Source organism: Rhamphochromis sp. 'chilingali', assembly GCF_963969265.1.
Source record: "Rhamphochromis sp. 'chilingali' genome assembly, chromosome: 4".
NCBI lineage: Eukaryota > Metazoa > Chordata > Actinopteri > Cichliformes > Cichlidae > Rhamphochromis > Rhamphochromis sp. 'chilingali'.
Window position 1 is genome coordinate 1,479,278 of NC_137948.1, and position 15,825 is coordinate 1,495,102.

A 15,825-nucleotide genomic window follows, 5' to 3' on the forward strand; every position below is an offset into this window, starting at 1 on the left:
CTGAGCAGCTGTGCAAAGTTGAACAGGAAAAATGTTCCTGGTCCAACATTAAACTCTAACGTAGCTGAAAAGACACGGGTTTGGTTCATGAGCCAAAAGCACACGATGAAGAGGAGGAAGTGTGGAGACAAGAGAGTCCAAACTAAACTCACTAAACACACAAAGGAATTTTAAATTGTTTTTATTTATCTACAGCTGCAGCCTGTGTTATATGACCCTGTTTAATCCACCTTCACAGACCTGTGCAGATGTCAGGAAATAATGAAGAACACAATGGTTCGCCTTTAAAATCTGCGAGGAAGCTTCACATCTGTCCCAAAGTATTAATGACAGTAAAAACAAGTAATAAGCAAATTGTAAATATAAAATGATTCAATAAAAATACATTAATTAATAAAATAAAATGAACAACATCATTGTAATTTCACAACAGTTTAAAGTTAATTTGTTTAATCTTTTACGCAGATACTGCAAAGTATCAGCAGGTGGCAGCACTGTGCGTCTGTCAGTCTGGTACACACCCAAGAAGAAGAGAAGAACCGTGGTTGTAGTTCTAAGCGGCGAGCAGGTAGTGTAGGGAGAACCGAGCTGCTCTTTACGGAACACCGACAGAGGAGGCGAGCCCACTCGGAGCAGCGGGGAGGCGGTCAGCGTGTCTGTGTGGGTCCGGGAGCGGAGGGAAGATGAGTGACGCCGGTGTGGACACGAGCACGCTCTGCCTCTTTGACGTTGACGGCACGCTTACGGCCGCGAGACAGGTGGGAAATTGTGTATATGTCCGCGCGCGCGAGGGCAAGACCACTGGTGATATAAAACAATCAGTGCACCTGACAAACCTTCAGACAAACATGACTGTACTGTCCGACACTGCGACTTCCGGCTACACGTTGATATTGTAGTTCTTCCGCAGGCAAAAATGCTCCGCAGAAACTACGTAACAATGGTTCCGCTAAGCGACGTTAGCCAGTATGGGCGGACTGCCAGTGCCAAACATCTTTATAATAATGATATTAATAAAATAATAATCTCTGACAGTGTAACGTTATCGCTGTGGTTACTAAACATAGAAGATATTAGGTGACGCATGTAACGGTAAATTACGTCTTGCTAGCTTTTTGCTATAACAGGAAGTGTCTGACGGAACGTCAATGTGAAACACGAGTTTAGGATTTAGAAAAAAAAAATCATCAAACTATTAGTTACATTTATATCCGTGGTGTGTATAATCACTGTCGTCACCTCCTAAATATAAAACACCCTTCACGTGGCCATTGATTACGTAGGTGACTCAAGCGACGCTCGTGCTAATCGTGTTCCCGGTAGTTTCTGCTAGCATGTCACTAATCCCCGGGTTAAGCGCCCCCTAACGGCCCTGCAAGGTTACGTGTTTGGCCTGTTCTTCCAGCAGAGTCACTCATGTTTAAAATGTTCTTTAGGAGGTGACCCTGACCTCTGACCCATGCAGACTGCTTTAGGTGAAGGTTTAGGTGGAGCAGGGGTCATGACCCCGAGACTCTTGGTTTCAGTGTAGCCCTGCGTGTGTGCACAGCTGTTCAGTTTTACTGCAAAAATTTGTAAAAGGTTGCAAACTTTTCATCCTGTGATTTAAAAAATGTGACGTCATTGAAATGAAAATGCAAAGTAAGACGAACCGAGTAGTGATGAATGGCCAACAGGGTACACTCAGCAGGCACACCTGTTCAAGTGCTTAATAACGCAAATATTTTAATCAACCAATCATGTGTCAGACACTCAGTGAAGTTCAGCCTGAGCATCAGAAAGACGATTTCAGAGACTTTAAAGAGAGCCCTCTCTGTTTACAACAAGCAGTCCAGTGAGCAACAGTTCTCACCTCGCTGATGTCAGAGCAGAGCAGCCAGACTGATTGTATACATGCTGATGAATGCAGACGAACATCTCTGAACAACATGGCGAGCCATGAAGCAGCAGAAGACCGCACCGGGTCCCCCTCCTGTCAGCCACGAACAGGAAACTGATCATTCCTGGTTTGATGTGCATCACATGGTCAGTGTTTGGTGTAAACACCATGAAAGCATGTGTGATGATGTCATAATGATGATGCAAAACATTCAATTAAAAAAGATTAAAGTAAATTAAAACGGGAGCTCGGGCCTAACTGCGAGTGCAGTAAAGGTTGCAGACTTGCTGTTTCAGGAGAACTTGGACTCTTCACTGAAGCTGGAGTTGAATATCAGCAGACGGGTAAACTGCTGATGTCGTCAGATTTCCTTTTTTCTTGCAGAAACGTCGGCGTTTATAACTGTAGTGACAGAGACGTTGATCTCGTCAGTCGAAGGCTTCTCGTGTTTGACTGTGTGCAGCGTTTTTAAATCTTTAATAAACTGATTGTTACTGAAAGTTTCACAACCGCAGCGTTTCACAGCGTTTGTTTCCTGTGTTGCGACACACCTGACCAGTTTGAAATCAATGTTTTTGGGGAAAAGAGGAAGGTTCAGTGAGCCGCTGCTGTGCTTGTGCAGCACACAGAATGGGTAAGCATCACTGCATAAAGAAGAGGGAAGCAGCTGAGCCTGTGCCGGCCGGGAACCCTGGCTGAGTGCAGGGATGTCAAACATAAGGCTCGGGGGCCAGAAGTGGCCCATCAGACTCCAGTTCACCCCGTGGTGGGTTGGAAAATATGAACAAGGGCATAAATATTTGGGCTTAATTAGTTGTGCAGCTTTTCCTGCTGATAGACCCTCCACAGCATCCAGACCACAGCTAGCTCAACAAAAGATGAATAAATGACAGAAGATAAACAAAGCTGCGAGTCGTAGACTCTGTGTCCGTCATGGCGGTAAATGTGGGGCGTGTCACTGTGTGCTTTCAGCGGGTGACCCCGGACATGGCAGAGTTCCTCCAGAAGCTGAGGACTCGGGTTCAGGTCGGCGTCGTCGGAGGGTCCGACCTCAGCAAGATCAAGGAGCAGCTGGGAGACGACGGTGAGACGAACGCCGCTCTGTATCCTGTCTGATACTGTCCCTTTATTTGCACGCAGCTTATACCAGAGAGATGATAACGCTTGTTGGTCTCGGTTCTGTGCGCAGTGATCCAGAAGGTGGACTACGTGTTTGCTGAGAACGGCCTGGTGGCGTATAAGAGCGGACAGTTACACTCTGTGCAGGTGAGACGGCGTTTTACCTTTTTATGTAACTGATCTGGAATCAGCATGTAAAGAAGCAGCTGAGGAGCAAAGTCAGTGACATCATCAGCCTGAGAGGGTGACGGAGACATTTCTAAGGCTGTGGGACTCCAGCGACCCACGCTGAGAGCCTGGAAAACCATCGCCGACTCATCCAGGAGGTCACAGAAGAGCCCAGAACAACATCTATTAAGCTCAGCTAGGGTCAGAGGTCACGACTCAACGGTAAGAAAGAGGCGGGGCAAAGATGGGAGAGTCCAAGCAGAAACCACTGCTGACCAAGAAGATCACAAAGTCTCGTCGCACATCTGCCAACAAACATCTGGAGGATAATATTCTGAGGGCTGACGAGACAGAAGCTGAACTTTCTGGAAGCTTTGAGTCACGTGTGCATCAGACTAACCACGCAGGAACCAGCAGCTCCGCCTCTGATTGGCTCAAAGGGACAAAATAAAGGTTCTGGAGCGTCCGAGTCAAAGTCTGGACTTAAACCAGACTCAGATGCTTTGATGCTGGAAACCCTCCAGTGAGACAAACAGCAGGTATCAGGTTACACTCAGGACAGGCAGGTGTGGATACCTTTGTTCCCTTAATGAGTGACATCATCATTTATAGTGTGTGTGTGTGTGTGTGTGTGTGTGTGTGTGTGTGTGTGTGTGTGTGTGTGTCTCAGTCCATTCAGGCCCACATGGGGGAGGAGCTGCTGCAAGACTTCATAAACTTCTGTCTGAACTACATGGCCAAGATCAAACTGCCCAAGAAAAGGTGACAGCACATCCGTGTGTTGGTTAGCGTGTGTGTAACAGCCTGGCAGGGGGGTGGAGGGCGTGTCGGTCGGAGGGCGTGTCGGTTTGATCCAGCAGACGGGTTTAAACAGTGAAAAGTTTCTTTAACCTCCTCAGACCTGAACTCTTCCACAGCAGCATTTTTAATTTCTCTTTGATATTTGGTCACATTGGGACCTGATAATGGAGTGGATTTATACAGCGCTTCACAATGCCACTATTCATTCACTCTCACATTCACACACTGGTGGAGGCAGCTACAGGTGTAGCCACAGCTGCCCTGGGGCAGGCTGACAGAGGCGAGGCTGCCATATCGAATGTAAAAACAAAGAATTACCAGATTTTTTTTATTTTTTTTACCTTAAAGAAAAATCAGAGCCACTCATGATGATATTTATTTAAATGTCGATAGAACAGCAGCAGCATAGCGTCCTCGTAAGTGGACATCAGGCCCATGTAGAGCAAGATTGAGTATTTTGGTCTAAATAACCCAAAATGTGACGTCCACATCTGTGGACGCAGGTCTGAGGAGGTTAAAGATCCACGTTATAACACGCCGTTCTTACCTTTGGGGCTGTGGGCGTGGCTCAGCTGTGAGAGTAAACTGTTTAAACTGTAAAAGTGCTCGCCATGAAACCGTGAGGGTTTCAGGTGTGTTACCCGTGAGGTCAAAAGGTCAGAATCACTGCATGTATCAGGACTGTGGCGGTTCTGCGGTGGGCGTCATGTGACTCTGTGTCGTCTCTCAGGGGCACCTTCGTGGAGTTTCGTAACGGGATGCTGAACGTGTCTCCGATCGGACGCAGCTGCACGCAAGAGGAGCGGATCGAGTTCTACGAGCTGGACAAGGTAACGCCCACGTGCTGACCCTAAACCCCGGCTCCACCCGCCTCCTCCACCTGTAATTAACAAAAATGTCTGTTTGTGGTACATTTGGTAGGTTTTGAGCTTGTTCTCATTTAAAATGTACTGACGAGGTAAAAGTCCTGTTTGGTTCTTTCGCTGTGAAGCTGAAGCTGCTGCTGAAATGAAGACGGTGGTGTTTGTTTCCTACAGAAGGAGAAAATCCGAGAGACGTTTGTGTCCGTGTTGCAGGAGGAGTTCAAAGGAAAAGGACTCTCGTTTTCCATCGGTGAGTCTGCTGCAGCCGGCACGCCGCCTCACTGAAGGTGACGCGAGCCTGAAACAAACTGAGGCGGCGTGGCTGTCCTACCTCACTGTGATGCCAATGGCGCCTTCGTTTCCTGCAGCCTGTCGGTCTTTGTGTGTCCGCAGGAGGTCAGATCAGCTTTGACGTGTTTCCTGACGGCTGGGATAAAAGGTACTGCCTCGGCATCGTGGAGAAGGACGACTACTCCACCATCCACTTCTTTGGAGACAAGACCAAACCTGTGAGTCTGTGTCACGTGACTCCTCACGGAGGCAGAATATCAGCGGCAGGTAAACGATGGCCGGTCGGGTCAAAGAGTCGTTCCTGGAAACATCTGTTTCATTATTCCTGAAATGCAGCTGGATCCAGCAGCAAGCTGAACACCGCAGCTCCTGTAGTGTCCAGCAGGGGCAGCAGTGAGTCCGTCCCCGTGTTAAACGAACTGTTTACAGCCCGAGACCAAAAAAAGAAATCAGTAGATTCTTTCTGTCATCACAAAGTCTGTGCAGGTGGAGGAAACGACAGGTAGGAAGGTAACAGGTCAGGTTGTCACAGCAACAGAAAGATAATTATTCTGTAAGTAACTTTAAGCAGTGCAGTAACTCTGAGAATGTAATCTTACATCATAAGTACTTGTAATGAGTGGCTTATGACACCTGTCTCCTTATTCTAGCGGGGCTGACTTTAAGTATTTATATGTTTAATAAATAAATACTAATAATACTTATACTGTCATTGCAGGGAGTTAGTTTGTACCCAGAACATCAGTGCAGCATGTCTGTGTGAGCATGTCCACTGTAGAGAGTAAACAGTGTGTTATAGAGCAGGACGCCGTTTACATCGCGGGCCACATTCAGCACACCTGAGTGGGCGGGGCCGCTGAAACGCCCCTGACGGCACAGTCAGGTTACTCCGACTGTGATCCTCCTGTGAGGTCACTCAGAGGAGTTTCCGTCCTTGTTCGTCTTTATTACGCCGCTCTGTGAATGTTCGAGTCTTCATCGGCCCCCAGGCCTTATGTTTAACACCCCTGGTGCAGACAGATGAATCTTCGGTCCTCAGACCGGCCGGCAGGGTCTGAATGTCTCGTTGTTTCATGTTTTTACGGCTCAGGGTGGAACTTGACCTGTTTCAAACATCTGGCATGTTCAGTGGTCACCGTGCAACACTTGCAGCTGTTTGACGCTGTGTTTGAAGGACACACAGATGTGCGACTGTCAACCTGCAGCGAGTTTGGGGCCAAACTTTTCCACCAACCTCGTTTAACGTGCCGCTTCGTTGAGTCGTGAGCTGCAGCACGGCTCATCTTTCTGTGCGTCTCTGTCTTCACGTCAGGGAGGAAACGATTACGAGATCTACTGCGACCCCCGGACCGTCGGCCACGAGGTGTCCAGCCCGGAGGAGACGCGGCGCCTGTGCGAGCAGCTCTTCTTCTCCTGAGCTCAAACGCCTGCCAGCTGTGACTGCGCGTCACCTATAACAACAGACGGGAGGAGGAGCTGATGAACGCTGACGTGACTTTTTGATTGTAGCTGCTTGTTTGGTCGGGGTTGGTGGGTTTGTCTTTCTGTGATCTGTGTGTTTGATTCCACGGGACACGCTGAGCCTCCGCGTACGGAGGACTGTTCGGGGAAGCCCCTCCAGCCTCACGCTGTGGGCGGAGTGAGGAAGTGGGCGGAGCAATGACACGCAGCTGTGGTTTACCATCCTCCTGTCTGAGTGTAAATAAAGGTGGGTGACATCACAGCTGTACTGGAACGGTTCGCCACTCTGTTGTCCATCTTTGTTATACAGTCTGTGTTTCCAGGAGTGAAGTAGCAGCTGATCCTGTTACGACGAGGCCGTTTTATGCAACGTGGAAAATCATAGCCATGCTTTAAATAATCATGTGATGTTTCTGTACATGACGACGTTACTGTTAACAGCGAGGGGAATAAAAGGGAGCCGACGCTCTGAAACGCGACTCGTTCTTACGGCGATTTCCCTCCAAAGACCAAAAGAGTTCATCCCAGATGTGATCCAGCAGCTAACGGGAAGGACGTGGATTTGAAAAGGACGAATCATAGAGATTAATCTTCATCCATTCACTTGATTCTCCTTTATTTTGAAAAACCTGTTTAAATTTTCAAAATAATATTTTTAACAAAGATTTTTGAGTGATTTGATTTTTTTTTTTTAAATGTAAATCCATTTTCCTTTCAGCTTTTAATAGTTCCTTAATTACTTTATTTAGATAATAATTTATAATTGGAATTACTAATGCATATTTTATTGCCCCAATTAATTATTAACTCATGAAATGTTTAGACTTTCTTGGTCCTCCATATTTATTAAACTTGTCTCGTAATTTAACGATTGCATTCGATACATCACCAGAAGCTACATCCATCTTTGATATACAGTCTGTGTTTCTGTGAGCTTGCCTGAAGCTGAAAATGTTTATTTGCATGATTTAATTTTCCAGGATTATAAACACATAAAGGAATAAACTTAGATATTAAATATGGAAGATTCAATATTCAGTTACATTAAATTACTTGGATATTTCCTCATCTACAGAAGTTGAACATCTGTGAACATCTGCATGTTTCCTTCCACCAGCTGTGCTGCATCACTGACATCAGTGATGTTGTGATGGTTCATAAACTTCCTGCTGCAGGACGGTGGCTGCGCTGATGTTCAGTGTTTGAAACGTGGACTGTAAAATGTAATCTGATTACAAATGTGGTAAGAAAAAGGTTTGGCCTTATGCTGACTCCTGATTGGAGGAGAGCTGCGTGCTCCTGCGTTTAAATGATGATGGAAATGAAAATATCAGTTTTCTTGTTTTTCCTGCTGCAGCTTTTTATTGGTCGATCGTCTGTCGTCAATAAAAGGTCATTTTCTGTTAGAGCTTTAAAACCAGACTGAGACACCGCTCTGACCTTTAACCTCTGACCTCCTCCAGCAGTTCACACATTGGGAGAAATCCTAACTTTGCATATTTAATGAAGTAATACAATGTTCTTTTATCATAATTATTTTCTGTGGACCATCAAATTATGTTTAATCCACATCGTTGCTGCAGCATTTTTGAGCCTTCGCAGCTTCATCGCCACAGGAGACAGAAATGCGACGTTTCAGATAGAAGCTCGTGGAGCAGCTGCACGCTCACATCTAAAGATCAGTACAGCCACGAGAAACAGGGCTACCAAAAACCTTCTTCTCATTTAGAGCTGTTTCACATTACTCCCACACGGAGGCGCTGTGGGGCTGGTCTTCCAGGTAGGATCGCTCCTCATGGAGGCTAAACATGCGACGGGGCAAACCAAAGACACCTCTGACCTCCTGCACCCATGAGAGTTAAATAAATCTGTTAAATCGGATGTTTCCTGTTTAAACTTAATGTTTTTGCAGTGAACTCTCAAAGACCAGAGCAGCAGCTTGTTTCTGCTCACCGAGTGAAACCTGTGAAAACTGCTGCTGTCAGACTAAAGAAGGGCCTGCGTCTGAAGCTCGTCTTGTTTCAGGTGTGCAGCTGTGATCAGTGCAAACCTACCAAAGGAAACCTGACAAAAAAACAGCAGGAAGTGTTTGTCAGGGCGGATGAAGCTTCTCAGAGTAACGGAAGCTTTAGTTGAAACCATTTCATCTTCAAACACGAGTCTTTGTCAACACCTGACTCAGATACTGGTGAGTGCAGCGGTTTGTAAACTCAATGTTTCAGGTTGGGGATTAAACCAACAGCTTTGTAGAGCGTGCTCTGATTGTAGCTGTCAGACTCATTCAGAGAGGGCAGCTTTGTTCTTGCTGCAGTGAGTAAGAAGATGTTCAGGTCTTCAGTGGTGGCACTACACTGACTTTTACATTTGTCAGCTTATCAGGTACAAAATCTGAACACTGGGTTTTCAAAGTATGTTAAAGCTGTGAATGCACCAACCAAATGAAAAAACAGAGTACAAGATACAGACTGAGGTCAAATTTCAAATGAGCAAATAAGAAAATGTCAATTTTCACTCAGTCTGAGACGTAAAAGATAAAAACCTCATATAATTAGTAAAAAGTGAAGATTAAACTGTTTTACCTGAGCTGACGGTATGTTTGCCTGCAACAGTCAAAACACGTGTTTGGTCACATGCCTGTCAAACCAACACACTTTTGAAGCCATTTATGGGATGCATGACAGGAAGTTCACTTCACAGATCACGACAAGGTGCCTATATCATGGTCATGTGATAATACAGAGAAAACCCAATTTGGCAACAGTGGGAAGGAAATACTCACTTTTAACCGCGGGTTAGGGTTGAGGGGAGGAAGTGAGCACCAAGACACACTGTGGGAGAGCCAGAGATGAATAATAACTGAAATGCAGAGTGGCATATAAACCACAGGCCCCCCGGCAGCCTACGTCTATTGCAGCATAACTAAGGGAGGATTCAGGGTCACCTGGTCCAGCCCTAACTATATGCTTTAGCAAAAAGGAAAGTTTGAAGCCTAATCTTGAAAGTAGAGATAGTGTCTGTCTCCTGAATCCAAACTGGAAGCTGGTTCCACAGAAGAGGGGCCTGAAAACTGAAGGCTCTGCCTCCCATTCTACTTTTAAATACTCTAGGAACAACAAGTAGGCCTGCAGAGCGAGAGCGAAGTGCTCTAATAGGGTGATATGGTACTACAAGGTCATTAAGATCAGATGGGGCCTGATTATTTAAGACCTTGTATGTGAGGAGCAGGATTTTGAATTGGGCGAATGCCTGAACCACCACAACTCTCTGCTTTTCATGTGGAGAAGTAGCGAGTAACCAGCCCCCCTTTGGAGAAAGCTCATTTCTGTAGTTTGTGTCTACAGTCGTTGTCTTTCAGTTGCTGCCCAGAGTTCTTGACTATGGGAGAGGCTGAAGACTATGAGACGGTCCCAAAGCACCCCCAGCCTCTGAGGGATGTCGCTGTATGTCGTCTCCAATTCCACAGTTGTAGACTAGATGGACAAACTCTCACACACTTGAACTGAGGATGATATCTGCATTGTTCCTTGTGTGTCTGAGGTTAAACTATAAATGCACAAACTCTACTTTCCAGTACGCTAGCCTCCCAAGGAGGCTAAGGAGTGTGATCCCTCTGTAGTTGAAGGACACTGTCCGATCCCCCTTCTTAAAGAACAACCATCCCAGTCTGCCAATCCAGAGGCACCACCCCACATCTCCACTGAAAGTATCATAGTGTGTCAACAATGACACGCCTACAACATCCAGGCCCTTCAGGAGCTTGGGGCGATCCTCATCCAGCCCAGGAGCCTGGCCTCCAAAGAGTTGTTTCACTGCGCCGGTGACCTCACCCTCCGAGATGGTTGAGTAATTCCCAGCCCCTGCCTCATAGAGGATCAATCAGTGGCATTCGGGAGGTCCTCAAAGTATGTCTTCGACCACCTGTTGAAGAGTTAGGGTTAGGACCCCACCTTGGGCTTTCCCCTCCGGAGTCGCCTGATGGTTTGCCAGAATTACTATGAGGCAGACCGAAAGTCTTTTCATTGGCCTGAATGGATTTAACAGGGAACCAGTGAAGAGAAGCCAACATGGCAGAGCCTGGTTCTGCCTCTGCCTGTTAAAAGGGAGTTTTTCCTTCCCACTGTCACCAAGTGCTTGTTCGTAGGGGGTCACCTTTTGATTTCTCTGAATCACTGCAGGCTCGTTACAGTATACAGCTGCTGTTGCTATATGAATAAAAGTGAATTTAAAATTGAAGTGAATATCTGGAGGTCACTGCTTGAACTTATGGTTGTTGTCACACTTTCATATTTCTAAACAACAATTATTTGCTTACAATATTAACTTTGACTTCTGTTCTCAGACTGCAGACATGTCTGCTGCCACCAATCTGCTGTCTGACGATGAGCTTCTGTGCCCCATCTGTCCAGATGTGTTCACTGATCCGGTCACCACACCTTGTGGACACAACTTCTGCAAAAAGTGCATCACTCAGCACTGGGATATTAATTTTCCATGTCAGTGTACAGTATGTAAAAAGGCGTTTCCCAATAGACCTCAGCTGAGGGTGAACACTTTGCTGTCTGAGATGGTTGCTCAGAGACGTGAAGCTCAGCAGAAAGCAGAAGTTCCCTGTGACGTCTGCACTGGACCCAGACTGAAGGCCCTGAAGTCCTGCCTGGTGTGTCTGACCTCCTACTGTCAGACTCACCTGGAGCCTCATCTGACAGCTACAAGTCTGAAAAGACATCAGCTGATTGAGCCTGTGGAGAACCTGGAAAGCAGGATGTGTAGGAAGCACGATAAACATCTGGAGCTGTTCTGTAAGACCGACCAGACATGTGTCTGCATGCTCTGCTCTGTTCTAGATCACAAGGCTCATGAAGTTGTTCCTCTGAGAGAAGAATATGAAGGAAAGAAGGCAGAGCTGGAGAAGACAGAGGCTGAGATTCAGCAGATGATCCAGAAGAGACGACTGAAGATTCAGGAGATCAAAGAGTCGGTGAAGATGAGGAAAGATGCTGCAGACAGACAGAAAGCAGAAGGTGTTCAGGTCCTCACGGCTCTGATGGAGTCTGTTGAGAGACGCCTGAAGGAGCTCATAAAGGAGATCGAAGACAAACAGGAAACTACAGAGAAACAGGCTGAAGGACTCATCAAAGATCTGGAACAGGAAATCTCTGAGCTGATGGAGAGAAGATCTGAGGTGGAGCAGCTCTCACACTCTGAAGACCACCTCCACCTCCTCCAGAGCTTCTCCTCCCTGAAAGCTGCTCTAAGCACCAAGGACTGGACAGAGGTCAGAGTCCGTCCACCATCATATGAGGGGACTGTGGGGAGAGCTGTGGAGACACTCAGGAAAGACATGAAGAAGCTGTTTGAGGCTGCAGAGCTGAAGAGGGTCCAGCAGGATGCAGTGGACGTGACTCTGGATCCTGATACAGCAAATCCTTACCTCATCCTGTCTGACGATGGAAAACAAGTGAATCATGGTGATGTGAGGAAGAAACTTCCGGACAACCCAGAGAGATTTTCTTACTGTGTTTGTGTTTTAGCAGAGCAGAGTTTCTCTTCAGGCAGATTTTACTTTGAGGTTCAGGTTAAAGGAAAGACTGACTGGGACTTAGGAGTGTCCACAGAGTCGATCAACAGGAAGGGAAACATCAGACTGATTCCTCAAAATGGTTTCTGGACTGTGTGGCTGAGAAATGGAAGTGAGTACAGTGCTTGTGCCGCCCCTCCGGTCCGTCTCTGTCTCCGGTCTGGTCCTGAGGTGGGGGTGTTTGTGGACTATGAGGAGGGTCTGGTCTCCTTCTATGACGTAGATGCTGCAGCTCTGATCTACTCGTTCACTGGCTGCTCCTTCACAGAGAAGCTCTTCCCGTACTTTTGTCCTTGTACTAGTGATGATGGTAAAAACTCTGCACCTCTGCTGATCACTGCTGTCGATCACACGAACTAGAAATCTGGTCTGATCCTGTGTGAGGAACATTTTCACTGGTGACTCTGTGGTTTTGCTCATGTTTATTTTCAGATTCTGACTGATTGGTTTTTGTTATTAAGTGTACTCACACTCACAGCCTCGTGCTGATTTTAATTCTTAAAACTATGTGAATTAGTTTTTTTTTTATTTTGAAGGAAACTTCAATTTTACCTGAATTCAAAGGGAATATTTGGGTACTCCAGATTCCTCCCACAGTCCACAGTGGGATTAACGATGATTCTGAAATTCACATAAGTGTCTGTGGACCTGTACAGGGGGTATCTCGTCTTGGATAGGGTCCAGCCCCGCTGAAACCCTGGTAAGGATAAGCAGAGGTCACTGTAGACTCGTGGTTGTTGTCACACTTTGATATTTCTGAACAATCCAGACTTAACAGTTATTTAATTATAATTTTAACTTTGCAGGCTTTTATTCTCAGACTGCAGACATGTCTCATCCTGTGCTCCATCTAATAATAATAATACATTTTATTTATCAAAGCGCCTTTAAAAACAGTCAAGGACACTGTACACAAGCAATAACAGGAACAAACATAATAAGGATAAAACGTTGAGCAAATAAATAAAATAAATTAAAGTAGCAGGATGGACAAATGTATGTGGAATAGGCTAATGTGAACAGGTGAGTTTTGAGTCTGGACTTAAAAAGAGGGAGGGAAGTGATGTTTCTTATCTCAGGAGGAAGGGATGATGGGGGCCCCACGGTGGCTAGCTGGGGGAAGGGACGGAAAGAGAGGAGGAGGATGTGAGACACGGAGAAGGGATGGTGAGCTGAACCAGGTCAGAGAGGTATGAAGGCGAGAGATGATGGGTAGCCTTGAATGTGTATCTTGAAATTGATGCGGTATTTAACTGGAAGCCAGTGAAGCTGCTGCAGAGCAGGAGTGATGTGGTGCATAGAAGGAGTCCTGGTGATGATACGAGCAGCAGAGTTCTGGACACGCTGAAGCTGATGGATAGATTTTTGACTAAGATCAAAAAGAAGAGAGTTGCAGTAATCGATCCGGAGAGTGGCCAGGCTAAGAATGGCCGCGGCATGTGGGGAGAGAAAAGGACGATTAATGTTATGGAGTTGGAAATATGCAGACCAAGAGATGTTATTGATGTGTGGGTTAAAAGATAGAGTAGCATCGCGCATGACACCCAGACTTTTCACTCATGGGGAAAAGCTATTAGTTCTGGATCGTGTTTGTTTAGTGCCGACCAGGAGGAGCTCAGATTTGTTACTATTGAGTTTGAGAAAATTGGAAGAGAACCATGAATTTAGTTCGGCTAATCAGAGGGTGAGGGAGGACGGGGGAGAGCAGAATCAGGTTTAGTGGACAGATAAAGCTGGGTGTCATCAGCATAGCAGTGAAACTGGATATTGTATTTACAAAAAATGTGTGCAAGCGGAAGAAGATAATGAAAAGAAGGGGCCCCAGGACAGATCCCTGGGGCACGCCTGCAACCAGAGGAAAGGGCTGAGAAGTATCATTGGTTATTTTTATTAGTGCGGTTTCAGTGCTATGGGAGGGACGAAAACCAGACTGGAACTGTTCATACAGATCACCATTAGTTAAGTATGAGTGGATAGTGTGGCCACTATCTTTTCAAGAATCTGAATATGTTCACTGATGCGGGTTGTGCTGTATTAATAAAACTGAATTATCATGCTTACAGAAATGTCTCATTTAATTATGTACCTGACAAAGGAGAGCTGGTCCCAGATTGGACCCATGTGGGACACCCTAAAAAACAGATACAAATAAAAAGTAACTGACAGAGGCTCTGCTGGCGATTATGACAGAAACTATGACAACCATGTACGAGATCATCCCCCCAGCACCTCAGCGTGGCTAACAAAATGTGAATCGCTACCTTATCATGGTGGAGGGGTTTGTGTGTCCCAGGGATCCCAGGGGCTGTTGCCTGGAGGCTTTTGCCCCCTGGTAGGGTCTCCCATGGCAAATTGGTCCTGGGTGAGGGACCAGACAAAGAGCGATTCAGAAGACCATTATGAGAATATCACCGAGGGAACACTTTACCCTGCCCGAGGAGCCAGGCCCGGGGAGGGTGCCCGAAAGCAAGCATCTGGTGGCCGGGCCTTGGCACAGCCCAAAAAGGGGGCATGGGCCCAGTGTGCTTCAGCTTCACTCAAGGTTGAAGCAAAGGCTGACTGAGCAGCCGATCAACAGCTCTGTGTGTGTCTGGACTCTGTCCACAGCAGCCAAACATGTTTCTGTTGTAAATTTATCCCAATCAGAATACTTTATTAATCCCTTAGGAAATGATGTGGTCACAGTCACTCCAAGACAATAAGATCAGTAACAGACTGAACTACATAAAAAAACCATTTATTACAAAGTTTACAAAATACGAAAAATAGCTCTACAATTCTGGATTATTACAGCGATTAAATATATATGATTGACTGTAACCTGTAACACTTTGATATTTTCACAGGAGAGCATCTGCAAAAGGGTGTAACCGCTGCACTGTCTGCTGTGTATTAGATTGAGTTGTACAGGGAGGAATGATTTTCTGCATCGTTCAGTGGTGCATTATGGGTAATCTCAGTGTGCTCCTGTGACTGGGCAGCACATCATGGAGTGGGTGGGAGGTCTTGTCATAGGCGTTTAACATTTACTCCTACAATGAAAACATAAAAGCTATATTTGAGTCACTGCAGCAATGCAAAGAATATGTGGGCTCACTTTGAGCAGGTTCTTTAACTAAAGGGGCGAAAAAAATCGACGCCCGAACAGGGACTTGAACCCTGGACCCTCAGATTAAAAGTCTGATGCTCTACCGACTGAGCTATCCGGGCTCTGGCACGTTTCTGTCACTGGTTCCTCAAAAACCTGGGTAGTCCGTTAACACACTAGCATATTGCTGCAGATAAAAGTAACACAGGAGATGTTCTCTGTTCACCTCGCGTTTCACGTCACGATATATCAGACATATTAGATTTTGGTCCTGCATGTTCTCTCAGCCATTTCTAGTTTTTCGAAACGCACATATCACTTCCGGTTTTTAAGAATTTCACAATAAAAACTCCGCTGCTAAAATCACAGAATGAACCCTCAAATTGCAACTCAAGACACGACTCAATCTGTTTATAAAGTGTTTAAATGACACAGTTGCACGCAATTTACGTAGTGTTTTTCACTGAATTGAGCTAGGACATTGACGTTTGCTCTCCGACGTTGTTTCTGCTGAAACAAGCGAAGCAGTCTGACGTCATGACTGCTAAAGCAAATATGATCAGTGTCGGAGGAGTAG

General features: G+C 46.0%; 2 protein-coding genes across 2 annotated transcripts; both read left to right on the forward strand.

Moving 5' to 3' along the window:
* Positions 1-513: 513 nt before the first annotated feature.
* pmm2 (phosphomannomutase 2) lies at positions 514-7,056 on the forward strand. The gene is made up of 8 exons (XM_080881301.1): positions 514-758; positions 2,852-2,963; positions 3,069-3,145; positions 3,837-3,928; positions 4,698-4,797; positions 5,005-5,080; positions 5,224-5,339; positions 6,434-7,056. Exons 1-8 carry the CDS (start codon positions 684-686, stop codon positions 6,536-6,538), a joined length of 753 nt encoding a protein of 250 aa, XP_080737427.1. The 5' UTR covers positions 514-683; the 3' UTR covers positions 6,539-7,056.
* Positions 7,057-7,205: 149 nt separating this feature from the next.
* LOC308396160 (E3 ubiquitin-protein ligase TRIM21-like) lies at positions 7,206-14,129 on the forward strand. The gene is made up of 2 exons (XM_080881282.1): positions 7,206-8,770; positions 10,922-14,129. The coding sequence occupies exons 1-2, from the start codon at positions 8,684-8,686 to the stop codon at positions 12,518-12,520; spliced, it is 1,686 nt and encodes a 561-aa protein (XP_080737408.1). The 5' UTR covers positions 7,206-8,683; the 3' UTR covers positions 12,521-14,129.
* Positions 14,130-15,825: the final 1,696 nt, after the last annotated feature.

Coding starts and splice junctions, on each gene's coding strand:
- pmm2 (XM_080881301.1), top strand. CDS start 684: ATGAGTGACGCCGGTGTGGACACGAGCACGCTCTGCCTCTTTGACGTT. Junction 3,929..4,697: donor ATCAAACTGCCCAAGAAAAG/GTGACAGCACAT, acceptor GTCGTCTCTCAG/GGGCACCTTCGTGGAGTTTC. Junction 4,798..5,004: donor AGTTCTACGAGCTGGACAAG/GTAACGCCCACG, acceptor TGTTTCCTACAG/AAGGAGAAAATCCGAGAGAC.
- LOC308396160 (XM_080881282.1), top strand. CDS start 8,684: ATGAAGCTTCTCAGAGTAACGGAAGCTTTAGTTGAAACCATTTCATCT. Junction 8,771..10,921: donor AACACCTGACTCAGATACTG/GTGAGTGCAGCG, acceptor TTCTGTTCTCAG/ACTGCAGACATGTCTGCTGC.